This window comes from Pleurodeles waltl, chromosome 6 (genome assembly GCF_031143425.1).
Source record: "Pleurodeles waltl isolate 20211129_DDA chromosome 6, aPleWal1.hap1.20221129, whole genome shotgun sequence".
Lineage (NCBI taxonomy): Eukaryota > Metazoa > Chordata > Amphibia > Caudata > Salamandridae > Pleurodeles > Pleurodeles waltl.
In genome coordinates, this window is record NC_090445.1 from 1,381,490,377 (window position 1) to 1,381,510,157 (window position 19,781).

Here is a 19,781-nt window from a genome sequence, read left to right on the forward strand (position 1 = left end):
ATGTCATCCTTGAGACTGTTTTGCAAAATCATGAGGTGGTAACTGTGTCGATGCCCAGGCTGTTAAGACCATATGGTCAACTGGTGAAGGTCCATGAGACAGAGGCGGTGCAGGAGGTAGGTGAACATGCAGTGACCAAACAATGTAGCAGTGTGGTGCCTGATTCAGATAGAGGGGACCCTGAGCATCATTTTGGGGGGAAGAAGCTAGTTTAGTTAGGGATTGTTGCTCTGAGCTGTTAGAAGGATAGGTTGTCTGTCTTGGCAGATTCCTGCCTGGTGCACTTGAGGTGTACAAGCCTTAGGGAGCAAGACACTGAGGCCCCTGGAGAAGTTCTAGCTTTCTAGTCACTGGTTCAGGTGATGGATGCAGGCCTCAGCTGTGGTGGTGTATAGGGTGGGTGGAGCTTGCACTGGCACAACTAGGTAGCAGAGTAGAGCCTATTCCAGAGGGACAGGACCCTGAGCATCAGCCTGTGTTGGTACTAGACACTTCCATTGGGGACTGTCACTCTGAGTTGATGGAAGGCCAGGATGCAGAGAGCTCTAAATTAGCACACCTCTACCAGGTATATTTTAGGTGCATCAGCCTTGGGCTGCAAGGCCCTGGGTCCCATTGGCAGTCTTGACTAGCCAGAAATGGCTCAGCTGGTGGGGGATGCTTATCAGCTGACTGAAGTGGAAGGTGGCAGTATATAGCTACAGGATGCTGTGTCAACAGTATATAGTTACAGGGTACTGCGTCAAATTTCACAGAAGGATCTGTAAGCTCCCGAGTTAGTTTCCAGCTTGACTCTTTGGAGGCCATGAAGTGGCCTGAGTGAGGCATGACCTACCCAGTGACCAGTTGCACTTCAAGTGTACCCATTGGGGTTGGAGTGTCCACAGGTGAGGGACATGGACCTGGTCTCACAGAGGGCAGGTGGGCCAAGCATTCTGGGTTGATTCTTGTGCATGGGTCTGCCACGGGGAGACAATCTTTCAGGGCATTACTCCTAATTTTGAGTGGACTGTTCTTTCTGTAGGGAAGTCCGACTTACCAGCAGAAGCAGTGGAAGCTATAGACCCCAGCCTCAGTGATGTGGTTGAAGGTTAGAGATCCTGTGAGGGGCCTGCATCTGTATCCTTGGGGTGTAGTGATCCATTTGAGTGATGGCACTGGGGTTATGTATTATCTTGAGGGAGAGCAGCCAGGAACCAGAGAATCAGAAATGACACCAGTCAGGTGTGACAGCATTGACACATAGGCACTGACCCTTGCCAGGAGGAAATGGGTAAGTGCAGAGCTGTGTGTCACATGGCAAGGAATGGCCAAGACTTGCTCAAGAAATTTAGGGGGTAAGGCCTATGTTTACTAACATTTTGTGTCAGGTTACTTCACTTTTTTGGTGCAGCCAAAATTCTAAATTCATTTTGGGATTTACGTAGCCACACAAAGCCCAATGTGCATGGCTGTGCCTGGCTTTGTTACAAACACAAAAGGAGCACAAGGCAGCACATAACAATACACCAAGTAGGCATTACATGGGTGGTGCATGGGGTTCATGTAGATCCATTCATGTATTTTGACACATGCCCATAGTTATAAAGACTTGAAAACATTGGTTTGTGCCAAAATGGTGTGCCTACCTGAGGCTAGAATAATGAGGATAAATACCTTTATTTCACATTGTTTTTCCTCTTTGCATGTGTGTAACATTTGTAGCTCAAAGGACAGTTTTTGTGAAGAATATTATCCCATCGGGCACAAAAACTATTCTGACAACAATGCAAGCACCCATGCGAATTAACACAAGGATGCCGGCATTTGCACTAGGCAGCACAAGTGCACTCCCTGCACTAGGTGAAAGAAAAACAGCGCTTTCTCTAAATATGGCTCAGTACTACTCTCTCCCATTCATGCAATGCAGCACAGCAAGTTTCTGTGTTGCACTGTATTGCATGAAATATTAATAAATCCGGGCCTTAGTTTCCTGGATGCTTCCAATATAGAACCAGGAGGTTTCATATCGCAGACTAGGTTCCCTCTGGTGAGATGTATCCTAATTGTTGAGTTAAGTGGGTGGTGTAGGAAGGCCAGCTTAGGATATCTGTGTTGGTAGGCAACTGGTAAATGGTGTGCGGTCAGAACACATTTCCTCTTGTTGCGGATGGCAAGGAAAGAATTGCCATGAACAATTGATAGCTTCTTCCTCTATTTTCAGCTGGTGAGCATGTCTGTAGAAAATGGGCACCTTCTCTACAGAGTCTGGAAATTCGGTATATTTGTTATCTTATGACTACTCCCTTGAAACAGAGGTTTTTGATATTGAAGAAAAAGTGAGTGCATGCTGGACGTAACAGATGATGAGCAGTCTATTAGTCTTGGTCAATGACACATTCTAGTATTTGCAGTTCTGAATTTAGCAGTGATAAGGCTTACTATCTCACACGAATTCTGCATTCAAGTTACACTGCAGGTCCAGTCTGTAAGAATTACATAACTCTGGGGCGTTAGTTGGCAAAGAGGGGGCCAGTCCAAGACAAGGACACCACCTGGTTTAAGGTGCCGGCAGAACCTTAGCTCACACATCTCAATCCCAAATGAACTCAGCAAGAAACCCCTTTCAATGAAATGTAAAATACCTTTCTACTTTGTGGTTACTAAATGCAGGGCTGTTTAGGGGTAACCTTGAATGGCATTGTGTTCAATTGGTAGTGTCTCAACTGGGAGCCTAGGGGAACCTAAGTTCACGTTACATTTCTCTCATGCTTCCCACTCTGTCACTTCAGCTGGTTGTAAACGGAATCCTTGAATCTTAATGTGTGTGGTGACAGAGAGGTTGAGGCATTTATAACCAACAGTAACCTTATTAATAGGGGAATCTCACCTTTTCCCCTTAAATCTGTTAACATGCTAAACCCAGTACTGAAACTAAAGTTTGTTACCAACAACCTACAGTTTTGCCTTTAGCTAAACATTGAATTGAATATCACAACTTTCAAAGTGCTGTTGGCTATGGGATAGTTTTGCTCTAGACTACAAATAAATCACAGAGATGTGCAAAAAGAATTGTTTTCATTTTAAAGAGTGTTGATATTTTTTCACATGATATTCTTTTAACAGTTTATATTGTGCAGTGTTTCTGATTTACATAATGCTTTACTGCAGAACTCACAGGACATTTTTTTAAAGGCTCCGCTCTTACTTTGGCTTTTGGAATCAAGCTAGACCAAGGCACCCTGTCGACTCACCTAGAGGCAGGGGTAGCAGAAGTGTCGTCACATACCCTTTTACCCTAATGACATCAAAGGAAGTGAGATTATATGACATTTGACCCTGATGTTTTTTCAAGAATGGTATTTCACATGACCCTCTCATCACACTCACATTCTATTACAGCCCCTTAACTTCATTCTGTTTAATTCTCACTCATTCAATTGAATTCACTCTTAATCTCACTGATACTCACTATTACTTACTGACACTCAGGCCCAGGTTTACTAATGCTTTGTACTTTGTACTATGTTTACAGCACTTTTATTGTGATGCAAACCGGGCGCAAATAGTCAGGGGCGGGATTTGCTGTCAATATTTACCATTGAGAGTATCCCAGAGTAGTACAAAATTAAGCTATGTACTGCTTTGCATTCATTTGGGTCAAGAGGCGGCATTTCAGGTTCCAGGGTGCTGCCATGTCACCAGCTATGGATTTTGATGCACATCCCTATATAAAAACATTGGTAGACACAAATGTGCACCAAAATGGTATGACTCCTCATGGCAAGTGTAAAGAGGAAACATGTTTTATTTCTCCTTGTTTTTCCAACTTTGCATGTGTGCTACATTGCAAAGAACACATACAAAACGGTAGAGGCCTTAAAGCAGAGTTTGTGTATGGAAGCAACCATTACAATCAATACATATGCTTCAGAGACTGCACACACTTGCACTATGATGTGTGCATTGGCACATGTCTGCAAAAAGTGCATCAGCGCAGAGGTAGAAGAAAAAATACACCATATCATACTAATGAAGGTGCATTTTTTCTGACTCCCTTTGACTCAAGGGAGCACAGCCACTTTGGTGCAGCGTTGCCTTGTGTCAAAGAATACTAAATCTGGGCCTCAATCTCACAAAATCTCACTCACTATCTGCATTGACTCTCACTCACTTTCATTCACACAATCATACTTACACACAGTGTTGGACTGGGGCAAAAAAAGGCCAGGCTCGAAAATAAAAGTGGCCTGTATTCAGTGGCGGCCTGTAATTTTAAGAGTGAGGGGTGTGGATGGGGCACACACGCACACATACACACTCACTTACATTCATTCACTCACACACACATGTGCACACACACATCCATTCATAACACTCATTACCAAATATTCAAATACACACGCACATACACACCAAACATTACTTAAAAAAACAAACACCTACCTGCAGCTCAGCCTTGGAGGTCCCAGGAGGGTTGGGACTGCTGCCTTCCCTCACTGGTTGACTTTAGGTCAGCCAATGAGGGAAGACAGCAGTCCAGAGCATCGGTCAGCCAATGAGGGAAGACAGCAGCCTCAACCACATCACAGAGTGGGATAGGGTCAGTGAGACTGCTAACCCCACCCAACAATGTGACAATGTGTCACTGATTGACACTCAGCCCTGGTCGCTTCAGCGCTTAAAACTGAAGCACCCAAGTCAGAGTCAATGAGTGACACTATCCTTCGTCCACAGGGATTATGACCTCCTCAGCCCAGCAAAGTTCAGCTCAGGCAGCCAGGAGCCTGAGCAAATAGCCCATGTCTAGTTCCTGGCTGTCAGACCTGAAAATAAGGAGTGTCAGGCTGACCTTTGATCAGCCTGACAGACAATCTTCCTGAGGGGCAAAATGCGAGGGCCCTCAGCCCCAAAGGACGAGCCACGGCTGCATGTGTTAACTAAGCAGAAAGCTAAAAAAGTGGTACTATTAGGAAACTCAGAAGCAAAACCGGCCCACCTGGCAATGAAACCAGCCCACAACAGCTAAAATACTGGCCCAACACTGATCTGACAGACCATCCAGTCAGGCACTGACAGATTGCCTCTAGGCCAATGTCGCACTGCTTAAACATACAGACACATGCTCGCAGATACACATGCTATCTTTTACATAAACATATTTAAATCTATGTTCACTTACCACAGCTGCTGCCAAAGGTCCTGTTCCAGTTAAGTCTTCTCCATTTGTTTATTGCACGACTAATGAGTAATACAATATTGTTTATCATTAGTATGATGAAAAACTGACAAAAAACATAGGGATGGCAGAACTACTCCTTTGTTCTTGTCACCTCTGAGGCCAGGGGTCGCAAAGCCAATGCCGGGGTACACAAGGGACAAGCTAGAAATCCAGGGACCCCCGAGGCTCGGCTCTCCCCATGATTTCTTTATTAATACGAAAGCATAAATATTTCTGGCATGTAAAGGGTTACACCGCCACCTAGCGTCACATCACTATGATTACGAGCTATTCATAGAAATATTGCAATGGTACCACTGAAGTGCAAACCAAAATATAGGAAAGAGGAGTTCGGGAGGCTGGAAGTTTGAACTCCTGAAATCCATTAAAAGGACAGGTGGAAAATCGCTGTTGGTGCTCTCAGAATAAAAACTGCTGATGAAACTGTCGACGCATAACACGCCCGCTTAGTAATACAGAAGCATCCAGACCCCGGGCGCTGTGACCAATAGCATTGTTGTTCTGGGCGACAACAACAATAAATAGCTGGTGGTTGCGTTATGTCTCTGCCTCGCGTGATGTCAAAAAACCTTGCCTTCGCTTCTGTATAAATATTGGCCCCCGCATGGTCCCGTTTGATCAGCCGGCTGTGTGCGATGTATGTAAAAGGGCTCCTCGCTCTCCCGTTCGTGCTCGCTTTTGCACGAACATACCAACTCCAGCACAAGATTCACCCGAAATTTCTACATCTCGGTAAGTTGCAAACAGTGCTGGAATTGAAATAACGTCACTTTGGTAACCCATACACTGGAGGTCAAGGTGTGGCAGAAATCAGGGCTGGAGTCACGAAAAGCTTAGTCGGATAGTCAACTTGAACATTTTTTTTTAAGTTGCCTCAAAGATATTGGCAGCAAAGACAACTGTCACCGTAAATCTGTTCTGCTTAATTACTTCGTCAATAGAAGGCTGCATTTTAAAATACATGGCATATGCTGCGGAGAACTATGCGTACCCAGCAAAGATGATAATAATGGCAAGATAACTGTTTTAGTTATTGCACCTGCTGGAGAGATTTGTGTATTGTCTAGTCACAGTTTTAACATATACAAGATCAAAGAGGTTTAATGTGGCTGCTGCAGAGCACAGATCACTGTTTTTTTCATTTTATGTGGATAAGTGAGATTTCTATTTTTGGGACAGATGTGCCTTTTGTTACTTCAATTTCTTAAGTTGCAATTCTAATATAGCACAGTGAGCAATGTACTGACGTCAAGGGGCTGCATACAAACTGCAAGCCATAGGGTTAAATACTATTTTTCTTAATCCATTATCATTCTAAGTTTGCAAAGAAGGGTTCATTTTGGGGAGTAATACAATCTTGTCAGTAAAGCCAACCTAAATCACTGTGTTTTAAATCCTGACTTTGTGTGTCTCTCAACCATACACTCTTAACAAAGAATGTCTACCAGTATGGATGATGTGTGACTCATGCAACTCACACTCTTCATTGCCTTATCTTGACTTGCACACTTATCTCTTTGTTTTTGATGCAAAGTGCTCTGACACTCTGAGATGAGTAGCACTATATAATCATTAAATAAAAAATAAATTAGTAAATGGCATTTAAGTTATTATTGATGTAATTTCTCTTGCATAGGGCTACATATGGCAATATTACAGTGAAAGCACATCAAAAACCTGCCTCCAAATCAAAGTTTCTCTAAAGTACCTGTGAAATGATTAGTGGTTTGCTTTTGCTTCCTTCCATTGTACTGGCATCTAGTTGTTAGGATCCAGATTGCTCCCAGTCAGAAGGGCTGATCATTCTTTAAAAAGTCTTTTGTTTTTTGGGCACAGATGGAAGTGGAAATATGAAAGCCCCCTCACCACCTGCAAGGGTGCATGCTTGCTACTCCGAACAGAAAGTAGACATCAAGTGGGCGCTGCTGAATTGTGTCCCTGAGTTGGAAAATTACACCAGGACAAATTCTATATATTTCTCTAGTTCAGCCAGATCTCAGATCCAGGTAGGAAATAGCTACCAGAACCAGGATCCTGTGGGATTCCCCCAATTTCTTGCACTGGTTGCAAATGTGTTCTTCATCTACTGTTTCATTGAATGGATTAGGCATTTGTTTCTGACCCTATGATTTACCATTTAGATTTTTTTTCATAAAGCTAGTGTTATCCAGGAGCGCAGCTTCCATTGGTGCAGCAGGTGCAGTGGGGCTTGGAGGCCTGAGGGGCCCATTCAACCTTCAATATTGCTGTATTTTACAGTACAAACAACAGCTAGGGGGCCCTTGCACTAGGGCCCATGACACACTCTTTTCACTTACGGTTATGGCCCAACCATTAACTAGATGATGATACTCATATGCAATCTTAAGGAAACTACTTAGGCCCTCATTATGATTGAACCAATAACTAGTATAATATTTATGTCACCTGAAAACTCCCAACTCCAATGAGTCAGAATTTATCAGGTACAATAAATATCACCCAATTATGATTTTTTGAGGAATGGGGATTTTGGTGCTAAGTGCACCATAATCCACATGTTCAGATAAATACATGACTTTTGTCTCCGGGAAAATATTGCAGATTTGACATGCTGATATTTATGACAAACCACAGAATTGCTATATGTGCAGTAACAGCACTTACCACACACATCACAATTAAATGGCCCCTCGTAATGAGGGACTTAGAGTCATTTAATTAATCATGAAGTTTAAGTCAGTGCATCTTTGTACCCAGAAAGTATATTTCATATAGATGCCAATTATGAGGTTTGTGGAGTGGTACCTCACCAGCAGTATACCATCCTACATGATTTTAAGTTGATCCGGATCAGACTTATTGTAGGTAATTTCACTTGCTAAATGGAGGAGGAATTTGTGTGTAGAAATGGATATGGATTTCAGGAATTGCATGTTATTTACCATCGCTCACACAAAAACTCATAACTGCATGGTACTGGTAAAGGAGTACTTTCCTGAAATTGTAATTCTAGACCTTGTGTTCGTCCTCGTATCACCCAACTTGCAACCTGGCCATTAAATATCCTAATCTTTGTGGTTGTATGGCCCACTTGTGATGGTATTATGTCACATTATCATAAGAATAGTTCATTTACCTCAGTTCTGCAACATATAAGCAACAGTTGTTACTAATATGTATATTGTTAGCACTAAGGCCCATATTTATACTTTTTGACGCAAATCAGCCCTAGCGCAGACTTGCGTCAAAAAAGTTTACCGCGGCTAACCCCATTCCAACACACCAGCCGGGTGCCTTATTTATGGAATGACGTTAGCTGGTGCTGCGACCTGGTTAACGTCAAAATCAATGATTCTAGCCGGGCAGTGGAGGCGTAGGGAAGAATGGGGGTTGTACATCAAAGAATGGTGCAAGTCAGGTTAGAGTAAAAAATATTGACTCAAACCTGACTAGCGTCATTTTTTGATGCACCACCCTCATGGTAATGACTCTTGTCTCGGCAAAGACAGGAGTCATGCCCCCCCTGCACAATGGCATGAAGGGGGGCCCAAGTTAGGCCCCCATGCCATTTTAAAAAATAAAAAAAAACACTTACCTCTACCTACCATAGATGGGTCCCTCCATCCATGGGTGTCCTCCAGTGGTAGGCGAGGGTGGCAAGAGGTGTCCCTGGGGGCAGGGAAGGGCACCTGTGGACTGCTTCCATGGTCGGAGACCATAGAAACGAGCCCATAGATCCCTTAACTCCTGCCCTGACCCAGGCGTTAAAAAATGACTCTAAACTGGTTTAGAGTCATTTTTTAAGGCCCTCCCCCTCCTGTGCGTCATTTTTACATGGGATTATAAATAAGGCGCAAAGGCCTTAGAGTCATTTTGTGCCCTGGAACGCCTACCTTGCATCCCATTAACGCAAGGTAGGTTTCCACGGTAAAAAAAGACTCAACTCCATACATTTGGCGCTAGACGGGTCTAGCGCCAAAGTATAAATATGGAGTTAAGTTTGTGCTGGATTTGCATAAAAAAATGATGCAAATCCGGCGCAAACTGAGTATAAATATGCCCCTTAATTTATCAACTTTGTGAAGCAGGTAGGAAGTAGGAGGTGTCTAAGCAGTTTGTAAAGAAGAGCCTCTGTCCACACTTTTGCACTAGGATTGTATGGGTCAGCCTTGCGGATGATGTGGCACAATGACCCCGTGACATGGGTCTGGTGTTAGGTAGGTGGCCATCTCCAAATTCTCTCTGTAGAAGGTCCCCAAAGAAGCTGCAGGGGTGACAGTGTATACGTGTACACCAGCAGTCAGGAAAATCAGGCATAACTTGAGTTTCATCGTCATAGACATGTAGACCTGTGTCAACCCGAGAGGCATCTCCTTTCAGGGTTCACCCTTGGAAACACAGCTCCGATGTATGAGAGCTGGTGGAAGTGATAGAGCCCTCCTAGACCTAACTACTCTGATGCAGCAGCAGGTATCATGTCTTCCTCTCTTAATGACTGGTAAAAGAACCCAAGATTCTCCTTAAAGAACCTTTGTCCTTTATCGTGCAGGTGATTAGCAGCAATCTAGCCAATAAAAGACTTGGTAAATTACAGGTAAATCCCTGCTAAATTACAAAGCCTTACTTATTGAGGAAAAAATGGCCTATTTTACAAAGGAGATTGAATAAGCAAAAAACTCCACGAAGGAATTGTTTCAAGCATTGTCAAAACTTACTGCTATTGCTTGTAAGGGACAAGTCATTGGCAGTCAAACACTTTGCAATTCCACTGCAAGCTTTTTCCTAAATTAAGTGGAACAGCTATACAAGTTTGTAATATCCAAGGATAAAAGGGGAGAGGAATCTGGGCACGAGGTGCCAAATATTAAACTTACTCCCTATCGGAATTCAGTCCTTTTACAGTTGAACAAGTCCTGGTCAAATCCAAGTGGCCAAGTCTGAGTCCCCATGGAATCTATGCTCCCCACTTGCTCCTGTAATCCTGGCAATAAACCTAACCACTATATTTAAATCAGGCTACTTTCCCAGAGCATGATAGTAGCAACCATTCTTCCTTTGATAAAAACTGCATATTATTCAAACGACCCTAACAACTTTCATCCTATCTCACGTCTTCCACTACCAGCCAAACTGATAGAAAAGTAATGAGTTCTCAGCTATACAACTTTATTCAGGATAATCAGCTTCTTGATCCCACTCAGCAAGGATTCAGAAGTGGTCATAGCACTGAAACGGCACTGATTAAAGCATCAGAGCAGTCTTTGATACTGAAGGAAAAGATGCCTTGGTGCTGCTGGTCCCATCAGCAACTTTTGACACGGTCAGTCATAGAATTTTGATTGACCGTCTGGTTAGGATTGGAGAGAATGGGACAGCATTAACTCTGCTCCGTTCCTTCCTCTCAGAGTGCACTCAATCAGTGTTACTTGATTCTTTGTGTCTGAACCCTTCTCCTTGCCATGCGAGGCCCACAAGGGTCTTATCTTAGCCCCACATTGTTTAATGTTTATGTATCTTCACTTGCTCCATTGATAAGAACTTTCAGCTTTTCACTCACTTCCTATGCAGATGATACGCAAATTGTTGTATCACTATCCAATCATGATGAAAATACAGCATCGAGATTTCACAAGTGCATAATGGCCATCAGTAACTGGATGGAAAAAAATTGTTTAAAACAATTCAGACAAGACAGAAGTCATCCTGTTTGGAAATCAGACTTCCTTCTGGTCACCTTTATGCTGGCCAGAAGATTTAGGCACCCTCCCAACACCAGTGTGAAAGATCAGGAAGTTAGGTGTTCAAATGGACAAAAAGCTTACTTTTGGTGACCAAGTGGACACAGTTACTTCAGCTACCTTCGTTACATTGAGAATAATAAAAAATCATCAAATATATCCCGCCTGACTTACAAAAAACATTTGAGACCTCTATGATGCTTCCAAAACCTGACTACTACAATGGGTTGTATCTCAATATGCAGCAGAATCACCTGAATAAATTACAAATGCTACAAAATGCTGAGGCAAGATTATTAACCTGATCCCCAAAATTAAGCTCGGGAACCACTGCAACTCAGAAGCTACACTGGCTTCCTGTCAGGTAGTGCATTAAGTTTAAAGTGCTCTGTACCACCTACAAAGCTTTACGTGACCAAGGGCCCCGCTATTTGACGCACAATTTTGACTAGTACAAGCACAACAGAAATTTTTGCTCTGCAGGTGCGAAGACTTTGGTTGTACCCAGATTCAAGAGGGCAAAATGGGGCAGAAGAAGCTTTTCTTTTTAATCAGCACTGCCAAAGTCTGGAATCAACTACCCCTCCACATTAGATCTGCTACATAACATAACATAACTTAACATGACATGACATAACATAACTTGTGCAGATGATGTCCAAGCAGGAATGAGTTCTACACCTGGCTTCCTCCCTATGGTAGAGATGCTTCCCACTTTTTAAAATCTTCTCTGTCTGTAGGAAAGGTCTAGGTGGTTGGCTTCACTGACACACCTAAGCTCACAACCCAGTGACAGATGGACATTCAACATGTCAGCAGATGTTTGGGAACAGATAAGTGGGAGATAAAGTGCAGGACTTTAAATGTTCCACTAACTTGCACTGAAGAGGAAGACAATCTAAATAGTAAAAAGATAAATTAAGTCATTTTGGAGTCTCCTATCACGTGGTGGCTTGAATGAAACAGTCTTTGTTTCACTGTACATACGTGTTCATTTCTTGATGACTAATTTCTGTGGGGCCTCCATGCATCCAGTGGCTCAGTTAGTGCTGTGAAACGAGGCAGGAAGAGGTGCTTCAACTTCCAGTCTATGATCCAGGACAGTGTTTAACTGATACTTAAGTCACACTCAAACAAAGGGACATGTCTGATATTTAGGAAATGTGTATCATCGTAGAAAATGCCTTGTTATTTAGTTATTATCTTGATGTACACATGCTTGAATGTAATTTACTTAATAGTGCATATTGGACCTGGCAAATGCCTTATTCCAGGGCCAATTTGTGGGTTACTCATCAGCATGGGGTGCCGGAGGCCCAACAGATATTCTCCCCCACACCCCCAGGTAGATAGATCCTCGTCTGCAGGTACTGGAAGTCTGTGACTGTTCATCATGAATGAAACCCTAGACCCCCTTCCCTGTCCGTATGCTCAGGGGCATCATTTGGGTTATGTGGACCGTACGGTGAATTAGGCTCCTGCCTTAATGAGGCCTCATAACTCCTGGCCCAGAAATATATTTTTCACTGATGTCAGCCCTCTGCCATCACACCCAAAACAGCACAATGAAATGCCACAGTCCATCCAAAAGTGACATTGGTTGAGCACAGAACTACAGTGGCTCAATATGGCTCAGTCTGTGAGAGTGGGCTGTCGCTATCCATAGCCCCACCTCTGCCCTGTGCACCCCACAGTGTAAGCACCTGCCTGTGGCACCAATGGGTGATGTAGCTTTCTGAAGCCATAACTCAGAACTGATTTGTATGTCTGTAGGTCAATGCCATAAGGGCCACCATTAAAGTCCAGAAAAAGCTGTTTTCACAGCAAAACATCTGTTTATTTAATGAGGTGTTTTTGCACCCATATTTACCACTCTGATCTAAATTAGCCCATAATATGGACATCTCAGCGAGGCAGCTGCTTGCTGCTTACATTTGCTGCGATTTGCAGGTCACATTATCAAATCCAGGCTTGGCCAATTTATCATTCTTAATCCTTCAATTGAGTATTATTAAAATGGGCAAAAGAGTTAGTATTTCTATTGATGATTAGAAACAGCAAAATGATGTAATGAATCACTACTTAAAAAGTACTAGATGTATGTAAAACATTTGTTTCTAGGAAACAGTGTACTGTAATGTAAACATTGCAGTTCAAATCATGGACAATTAGCAAACCGACCAGTTCTGCTGGCTGTTATTAGCACCTCAGAAGCTTAGGCCCATAAGTCACCTTGCTGCACTGCCCTGCATCAAAGAGAAAGGGCAGGAAAGCACTGTATCTGTGGTATACAATGCATTACTTTCCTTTCCAACCGAGCTGGTGCCGTGTTGGCAACCTAGCACCAATGCAGGCACTCTTGCGCAACTGTAGGTACATACCCCAGGAGGGGCCGTCTTTTGGCTTTGGCTATGGGACACTGTGGTACATATTGAGCCACCCACAATGGTCATGTTTCAGCCATGGGAAGGTGACTCCATCTCGGCCAGCAAGAGTACCAGTTCGCTGGCTATTCTTTATTGGAGTGCCTTGATGGTTCCTGGTCAGTGGAGTCTTTCTTCACCACATCTGTGAAGAGAACTGCCTCCTTCGATATTTTGCATGCAAGCCTGGTGCTGCCTCTTGCACCTCATATTCATGGCTTCATCCAGGGAATAAAACTGTCCAGCTTGGGGAATATTCTTTTTCTTTGGGCTGGGGGAAGCTCTGTTCAGGATAACTTGGTTCACCATTCCTCTTGGGTTGGGACACCACTCCAGTACTTTTAGGCCTTTGCCCTGATGGTTTGTGTGCTCCCTGGTTTTATTTTGGCACTGTCCTGCTTTAAAGAGAGACATAGAGACAGTGGTATTTACATTTTCCCCTCTGCTATTGTCACCCTGACTTGCACTTCCACTGTTGTGAAGGCAGCACTATTTTCCTACCACGGGTCAGTTATTTCTCTGGAGGTCTAGATTTCAAAGAATTGCACAGTTCTATATCTTACCCAAGATTCACAAAAATAAACTCCCTCAACCTGGTAGACCTGTTGTCTCTGACATCATTGAGCCATTATCACCATTTTGTGATTGGTTTCTTAGACCATTACTTAGGAGGAGGCCATCATTTCTCAAAGACACAAATTACATTCATTGCCTCTTGAAGGACCTTAATTTCTATTCCGAGTCAATAATTATAACAGTACTCAAGGACTATGGGGTAGGTACTCTTACCCTTATTCAATTTGCACTTGACTGTGCTAGACTGGCTCTCACTGAGAGCAATAATATCCTGTGTAATCAAATCCAGGGCAATTCGATGGGCAGTACTTTCTCCCCCTGCTTGGCATGCCTCAACATCCATCAGTTTAAGTGCAATAACACTTATAATAATGACAACCCACACACAACTAATATTGTCATGTTGCACCACTACATCGACGTAATACTTCTCCACGTGAGTAAACACTATAGATCCCTTTTTGAGGTTGGCACACACCAAAAACAGGGACACCATTACTTTATTAAACCTCAATATCCAGATCATTGATAACAAGTTTGTCATGATGGTCCATGTAAAAGTAGTTTACTACGATTTCACAGCCACCATCCAAGATCATTGAGCGATAACTTACCATTTGGCCAGTTTATACGCATTAGGTGCAACTGTTTTAACATAAACAAGTTTAAAGAGCAAGCCGACAGACTTCAAGACAAACTTACAGCGCACAAATATCCCACTTGGTTTGTTAGACGTGCAAAAAAAACAGACAAAGTAACAATAGACAAGCACTCATATAGACCCACCCAAAAGAACACAGTGAAAGACTGACATGTGTCACAACATTCACTCCAATATTGAACACAGTCAGGAAGATAGTTACCAAAAACTGGAACATTTTGAAGGAAACTGGGAATGATTAGTCATTGCAACTCTTTTCTTTTAAAAGAAGCTTGAGTTAGATTTTTTTTTAGTGCATCTACTGTTAGCACGTCAAACCTTATTTGGTTAATTGACATTAATTTATAAGGGACACGTCTGTTGGTCGATGAACCTTTTGATTGCATTTAGAGTAGTTCCCACCATGAGACCCTATACCAATACAAATCAATAGCAATAACAATCAATAGCATCGACAATCATAACAGTCAGTAATTTCCACATTCCATGACCTCTCGGCCATGAATAAACACACCTTTATGTAAAGGTTAGAATGTTTATTTCCCTATTATAACAATGTTAATATCACGTAAGTTAGTCTCAAAATCAAATGTTAAGCATACAGAAACAATATTGGCTGCCCAAATCTCCTGAAGAATTTCAATTTAAAGAAAGCTTGGACCACTACACATTCTAAGGTTGCAGTACAAATCAATAGCAAGAATAACTGCGCATAATAAATGGTATACATTTAGATTTAGCAAAGAAAAGACATCAACTGTTATTAAGGGTCATAAGCATAATCAGTGTGTACCCTAACTAACATTCAGATTAGAATAGCATGTTTGGGCTTCATGTAAAGCAATTTAGTCAACACAAAATTGGAAAAAGAACTAACTATTGCTTTATCAAAATTAGCAGTTGGTGCCTAGGGACAAAAGCAAAGCAAATAGACATAACAATCAGTGACATTGTCTTATACTTTGCCTCAGTACGGTTCAGCAAGTGTGACAGTCTTCGTCAATTGGACATCAGTTCGGTCAGCAAGACATCAGAATTCAGCATTAAAGTTCAGGAAAGCAAAGTCTCTTCATGCAGTCCAGAAAGAATAATAGCTAAACGCTCAGGACGGTTAAGAAGAATAAAGCGGAATGGCCTCTCTCCTCTCAGTGCAGTCTGGCTAAGTTAGATTTCCTAAAACTACTTCCCACATTGCTATTGGTCAAAGAATTGTACGTTTACATTTAGTCCAATGAAAATAGTCCACTGTTCACATGTCGATGATTGGCTCCTCAACTCCCATTCCTGTGGTTGGGCTTGTCAGCTTATACTCCAGTCAGTGCATCTATTGTCTGCTCCTGGGAAAGTCACCTTTACCCACACTAAGTTCTACAATGTATCAGTAACTAGTACAGCATATTCTAACAAGCAATTCTCATGGGAAAGGATTTCAGCTACAAGCATTTGGTCAACGCAGTGGAAAAATCACAATTTAATTCTATTAAGCAGCCATTTTATAATTCGCTTAAGAAATGCAGCTTGACATTAGGCTGTGCAACTAGGCCCAAGACCTCACTAAAGTAAGGCCTACGATTAATAAAGCATATACATAATACATGACCATTATTATTATGACATGCTACTACAATAATCCAAACATGAGCTCAACATTTTACATTAATAAGATGTTAATAAGTACACTTCGTGAATATTGATGGCCACTCAAGTAGGCGCGATTTCAAATGCATGCATTATTTCCCTACGTTAACTAACTTTCTATACAAATTCAACACTCAGAATACATGAATATTCATTAGTAAAATTCAGCATTAACAATCCCTCCTCTGATGACTAAATATGTCATCACATCCACATCTTCCCACACAAATGTTCTGCTTCAGCTAAAATTTGTCATCTCTATCCCTTTTAACCTTCGTTCCTTGCTTGAAAATTCCCTAAACAAAGGTTCTCTCTTCTTTTCTTCCCTCCTCTGATCATTATTCATTTTCTTTAATGTAATCATGCAACACAATTTATATATTCCCCATGCTCCAATTATGCAAATCACGATAATCAATATTCCTTGTATTATTTTCAATATTATCCCTTTCCCAATGTTGCTGAGACGATTTCCCACTGAAGCAAAACCTTTGCTAACTTTCTCCCAAACACCTGGTAAGTAAGCTTCTAATTTATTTGCTATTATTAGGAATATATGAGCAGCAATGCTTCGAATTAAGCATTTTGCAAACTCCGCCATCCTTTGCTAAAAGAATGTCTAATGCAAGGTGGTTCTGAAGAGTCATAGATCTTACCACAGCCATTTCTGTATCCATTAGGATCATGGCTCCTGAAAAATTTGTCAACATGTTATTCACAATAGTAGACAACTTTTGAATCTTTATAGAATTCAGAACAACTACTGAAGGAATCATTGCTCCAAATATATCTCCCACCATACCAGAAGGCGACTCTCTCTTTTGTTTAGTGTGATGTAACTCAGTCTTTTTCAGTAATCTTTTCAAGTCCTCAAGTTGGAATATCTTTGGGAAAACTATCCCCAAGTAACATGTGCTATATCATCCTCTTGGAAGACGGTAATAAGCATTTGGTCCACATATGTAATATATACCAGGAATCGCTGGATCCTGTCCATTCAACATAAATGTCCATTTACTCTGAAAAAAAAACACTCTTTTCTAACTTCTCCTTTAATGCCTTTCTCCTGTCGTCTGTCTGATCTAAGAAGCCCTTTTCTAGTGGTGTAAGCAAGCATGTCAAGTTACTCTTATGAGCATATGCTGTGCCAAAAGTTCATGTAGTTTCGAAGAATCCTCTCATTAAATTTAGAGTGTTCTGCTTAGCTACTTTACTCAGCTACTTAATTATGGGGACAAACAAAAACACAACATCAAGATTGAAATAGAAATACTGGATGTACTCCTAGTTATAGAATCTTGTTAGTAACAGTCCCATAACCGAAGGGCAAACTATGATAGGTAACTCCTTCTTCGACTGCTGAAGGAATCTGCGTGCATACGTAATAATCTCTTGCATCCATCGTCTCAACATACTCACTCAATAAGCGATTGAAAACATTGGAAGAAAATTCTACTTGTGCATTGTCTACATGCATATACTTCTCATCCAACCTGAACTTCTCTATTTCTGTAAGTGAAGTACTTGTCTCTAAAGCTGAAGTATCGTTGGCTTTACTCTTGTTAAGAACAGACATTCCCACAATCAAACACAAAATTGCCAAACTAATACTCATGTATTTACAGCACCTATTCTTCCTACCCTGCTGGCTAATGTTAGTCATGATCTGTAAAGAATCAGAAAGTAGAAGAGAAAAATAGTAACTATGCATCAAAATAAAAAAACAACATCTTCAATCCTTTTTCAGCAGTTATTTACAGCTTTCAGTCTCACTTCCAGGACCCTTTGTCAAAATCGGAAAGGTTGTCAAAAATCAGTATAGCAGCTTGTCAAATCAGGTTTTCTTGTCAAATCAGGTTTTCAAAAGTCTTTTCAGGTTACTTTCAACAGTCTCTTTTTCTTCTTTGAACTTTTCTTAGCTCAGTTCATTGATTTCCTTCAAGTGCCAAAATATTGACCTGGAATGTCTCGATCAAAACAAAAAGACAAAAATTCTCTTTGCCATTTACTTGTTGTTACATACGCCCATTCAGGACCAGCGTACCTTAGACTTGCTATTATCTTTCTTTCCGACTTTTGATCTCCATTCAATTCTCCATCACTCTGGTCTTCTTTTCTTGTTGTAGCTACTTCCTCCTCAATTGCTGTCACTGCAACTGCTTCCTTTCTCTTTGCTTGTGGTTGCGGCCACTTATCTCCTTTCAGTGGACCCTTGGTTAATGTCTTTTCAGTGTTGAACTTGAACCTTCTTCTTGCTCTGCAGGATTTTCTCTTGATGAACCTGCAACTGGTTCAGGAGGAGTCAGACAACATTGGCTTTGATCCTCCTCAACTCCTTCCCCCTCGGGTCTGGCGTTTGCTCTGCTTGTCTCTCAAAATCGTCTCGTTCTGGGTGAGCCCTCCTCTGACTAGACTCTCCTGGTGCCTCAATTGATATTGGCTCACTGTCACTCTCCTGTAGGTCCTTTCTTTTGTCTCTCACAGGAGTGACTGAACCGTTCTCAATGTGCTCAGATCTGGTCTCAGTTCCTCTTTCTTCTCTTTCTGGCTCTGATGTTGGTCCGGTCATTGTTGGTACTCTCAACAACTCCTCTTCATTGTCCAGTAGACATGCCACTTTTTCCGTATGGCTTGCGTGGATCCAGTTTGGAACTCCAGCGCACTTCACAGCTGTGGTAGTGATCAGAACTACCTGGAAAGGGCCTTCCACCGAGGCTCCAAACACGTCTTCCGCGTGTATTTTTGGATCACAACCCAGTCACCAGCTCTCAGGTTGTGTTCTTGATCTTGAGAAGGTTGCAGTGTGGTAGCTTCCACCTGATGAGAGAAAGAGCAAACCACATCACCCAGACCTTTGAAGTAGTCCAACACCATATCATGTTATGTTCACAACAGCATTTGCAGGAACCGCTGGCAACCTCATTGCTTTGCCCATGAGGATCTCATGCAGTGACAATCCTGTCTTTCTGTCGGGTGTGTTTCTCAATGTTATCAGAACTAACCCTATGCGTCTGGCCATTTCTGATTTGTGCACGCACACATTTTCGCCATTCTTGATTTCAAGGTACCATTCATCTGTTCCACAAGTCCTGATGCATCAGGGCGGTAACTACAATGCAACGTCTGCGCAATGTTTAAGGCTGCACATAGTAATTTAATATTACTTCATTGTTGAAGTGACTTCCTCTATCTGATTCTAAAGAGATCGGAAACCCAAAATGTGGTATCAGTTCCCCAGGTAGTAGTTTCACTACTGTGAGGCTGTCATTTCTTCGTGTAGGATAAGCTTCGATCCAGTGGCTAAAGATGCAGACAATCACCAACACATATCTCAGTCCTCCACACAGGCATCTTGTTGTAATTTAGTTGTAATATTTTAAGGTAGCAACATGTAATTACATATAGGCAGATTTTGTTAGATTAGAGGTTATGACATAATTAAATATAAGTAGTACGTTCCCCCTTCACCTTCCCTTTAGAATGGAATGTTCTGACTGTTAGGTAGAGGAGTTCACAATAGAATGTTGGGAGAGAGAGCTGAG

At 42.0% G+C, this 19,781-nt stretch overlaps 1 protein-coding gene across 2 annotated transcripts in view; it reads left to right on the forward strand.

The window, feature by feature from the left end:
* The first annotated feature begins 5,784 nt into the window (after positions 1-5,784).
* LOC138300866 (elastase-1-like) overlaps positions 5,785-19,781 on the forward strand; it is a 215,454-nt gene continuing 201,457 nt past the window's right edge. For both annotated transcript variants that reach the window (XM_069240705.1, XM_069240704.1), the window contains exon 1: positions 5,785-5,953. In XM_069240705.1, coding sequence (XP_069096806.1) covers positions 5,857-5,953 — 97 coding nt within the window. In that variant the 5' untranslated portion in view covers positions 5,785-5,856. The remainder of the gene's footprint in view (positions 5,954-19,781) is intronic.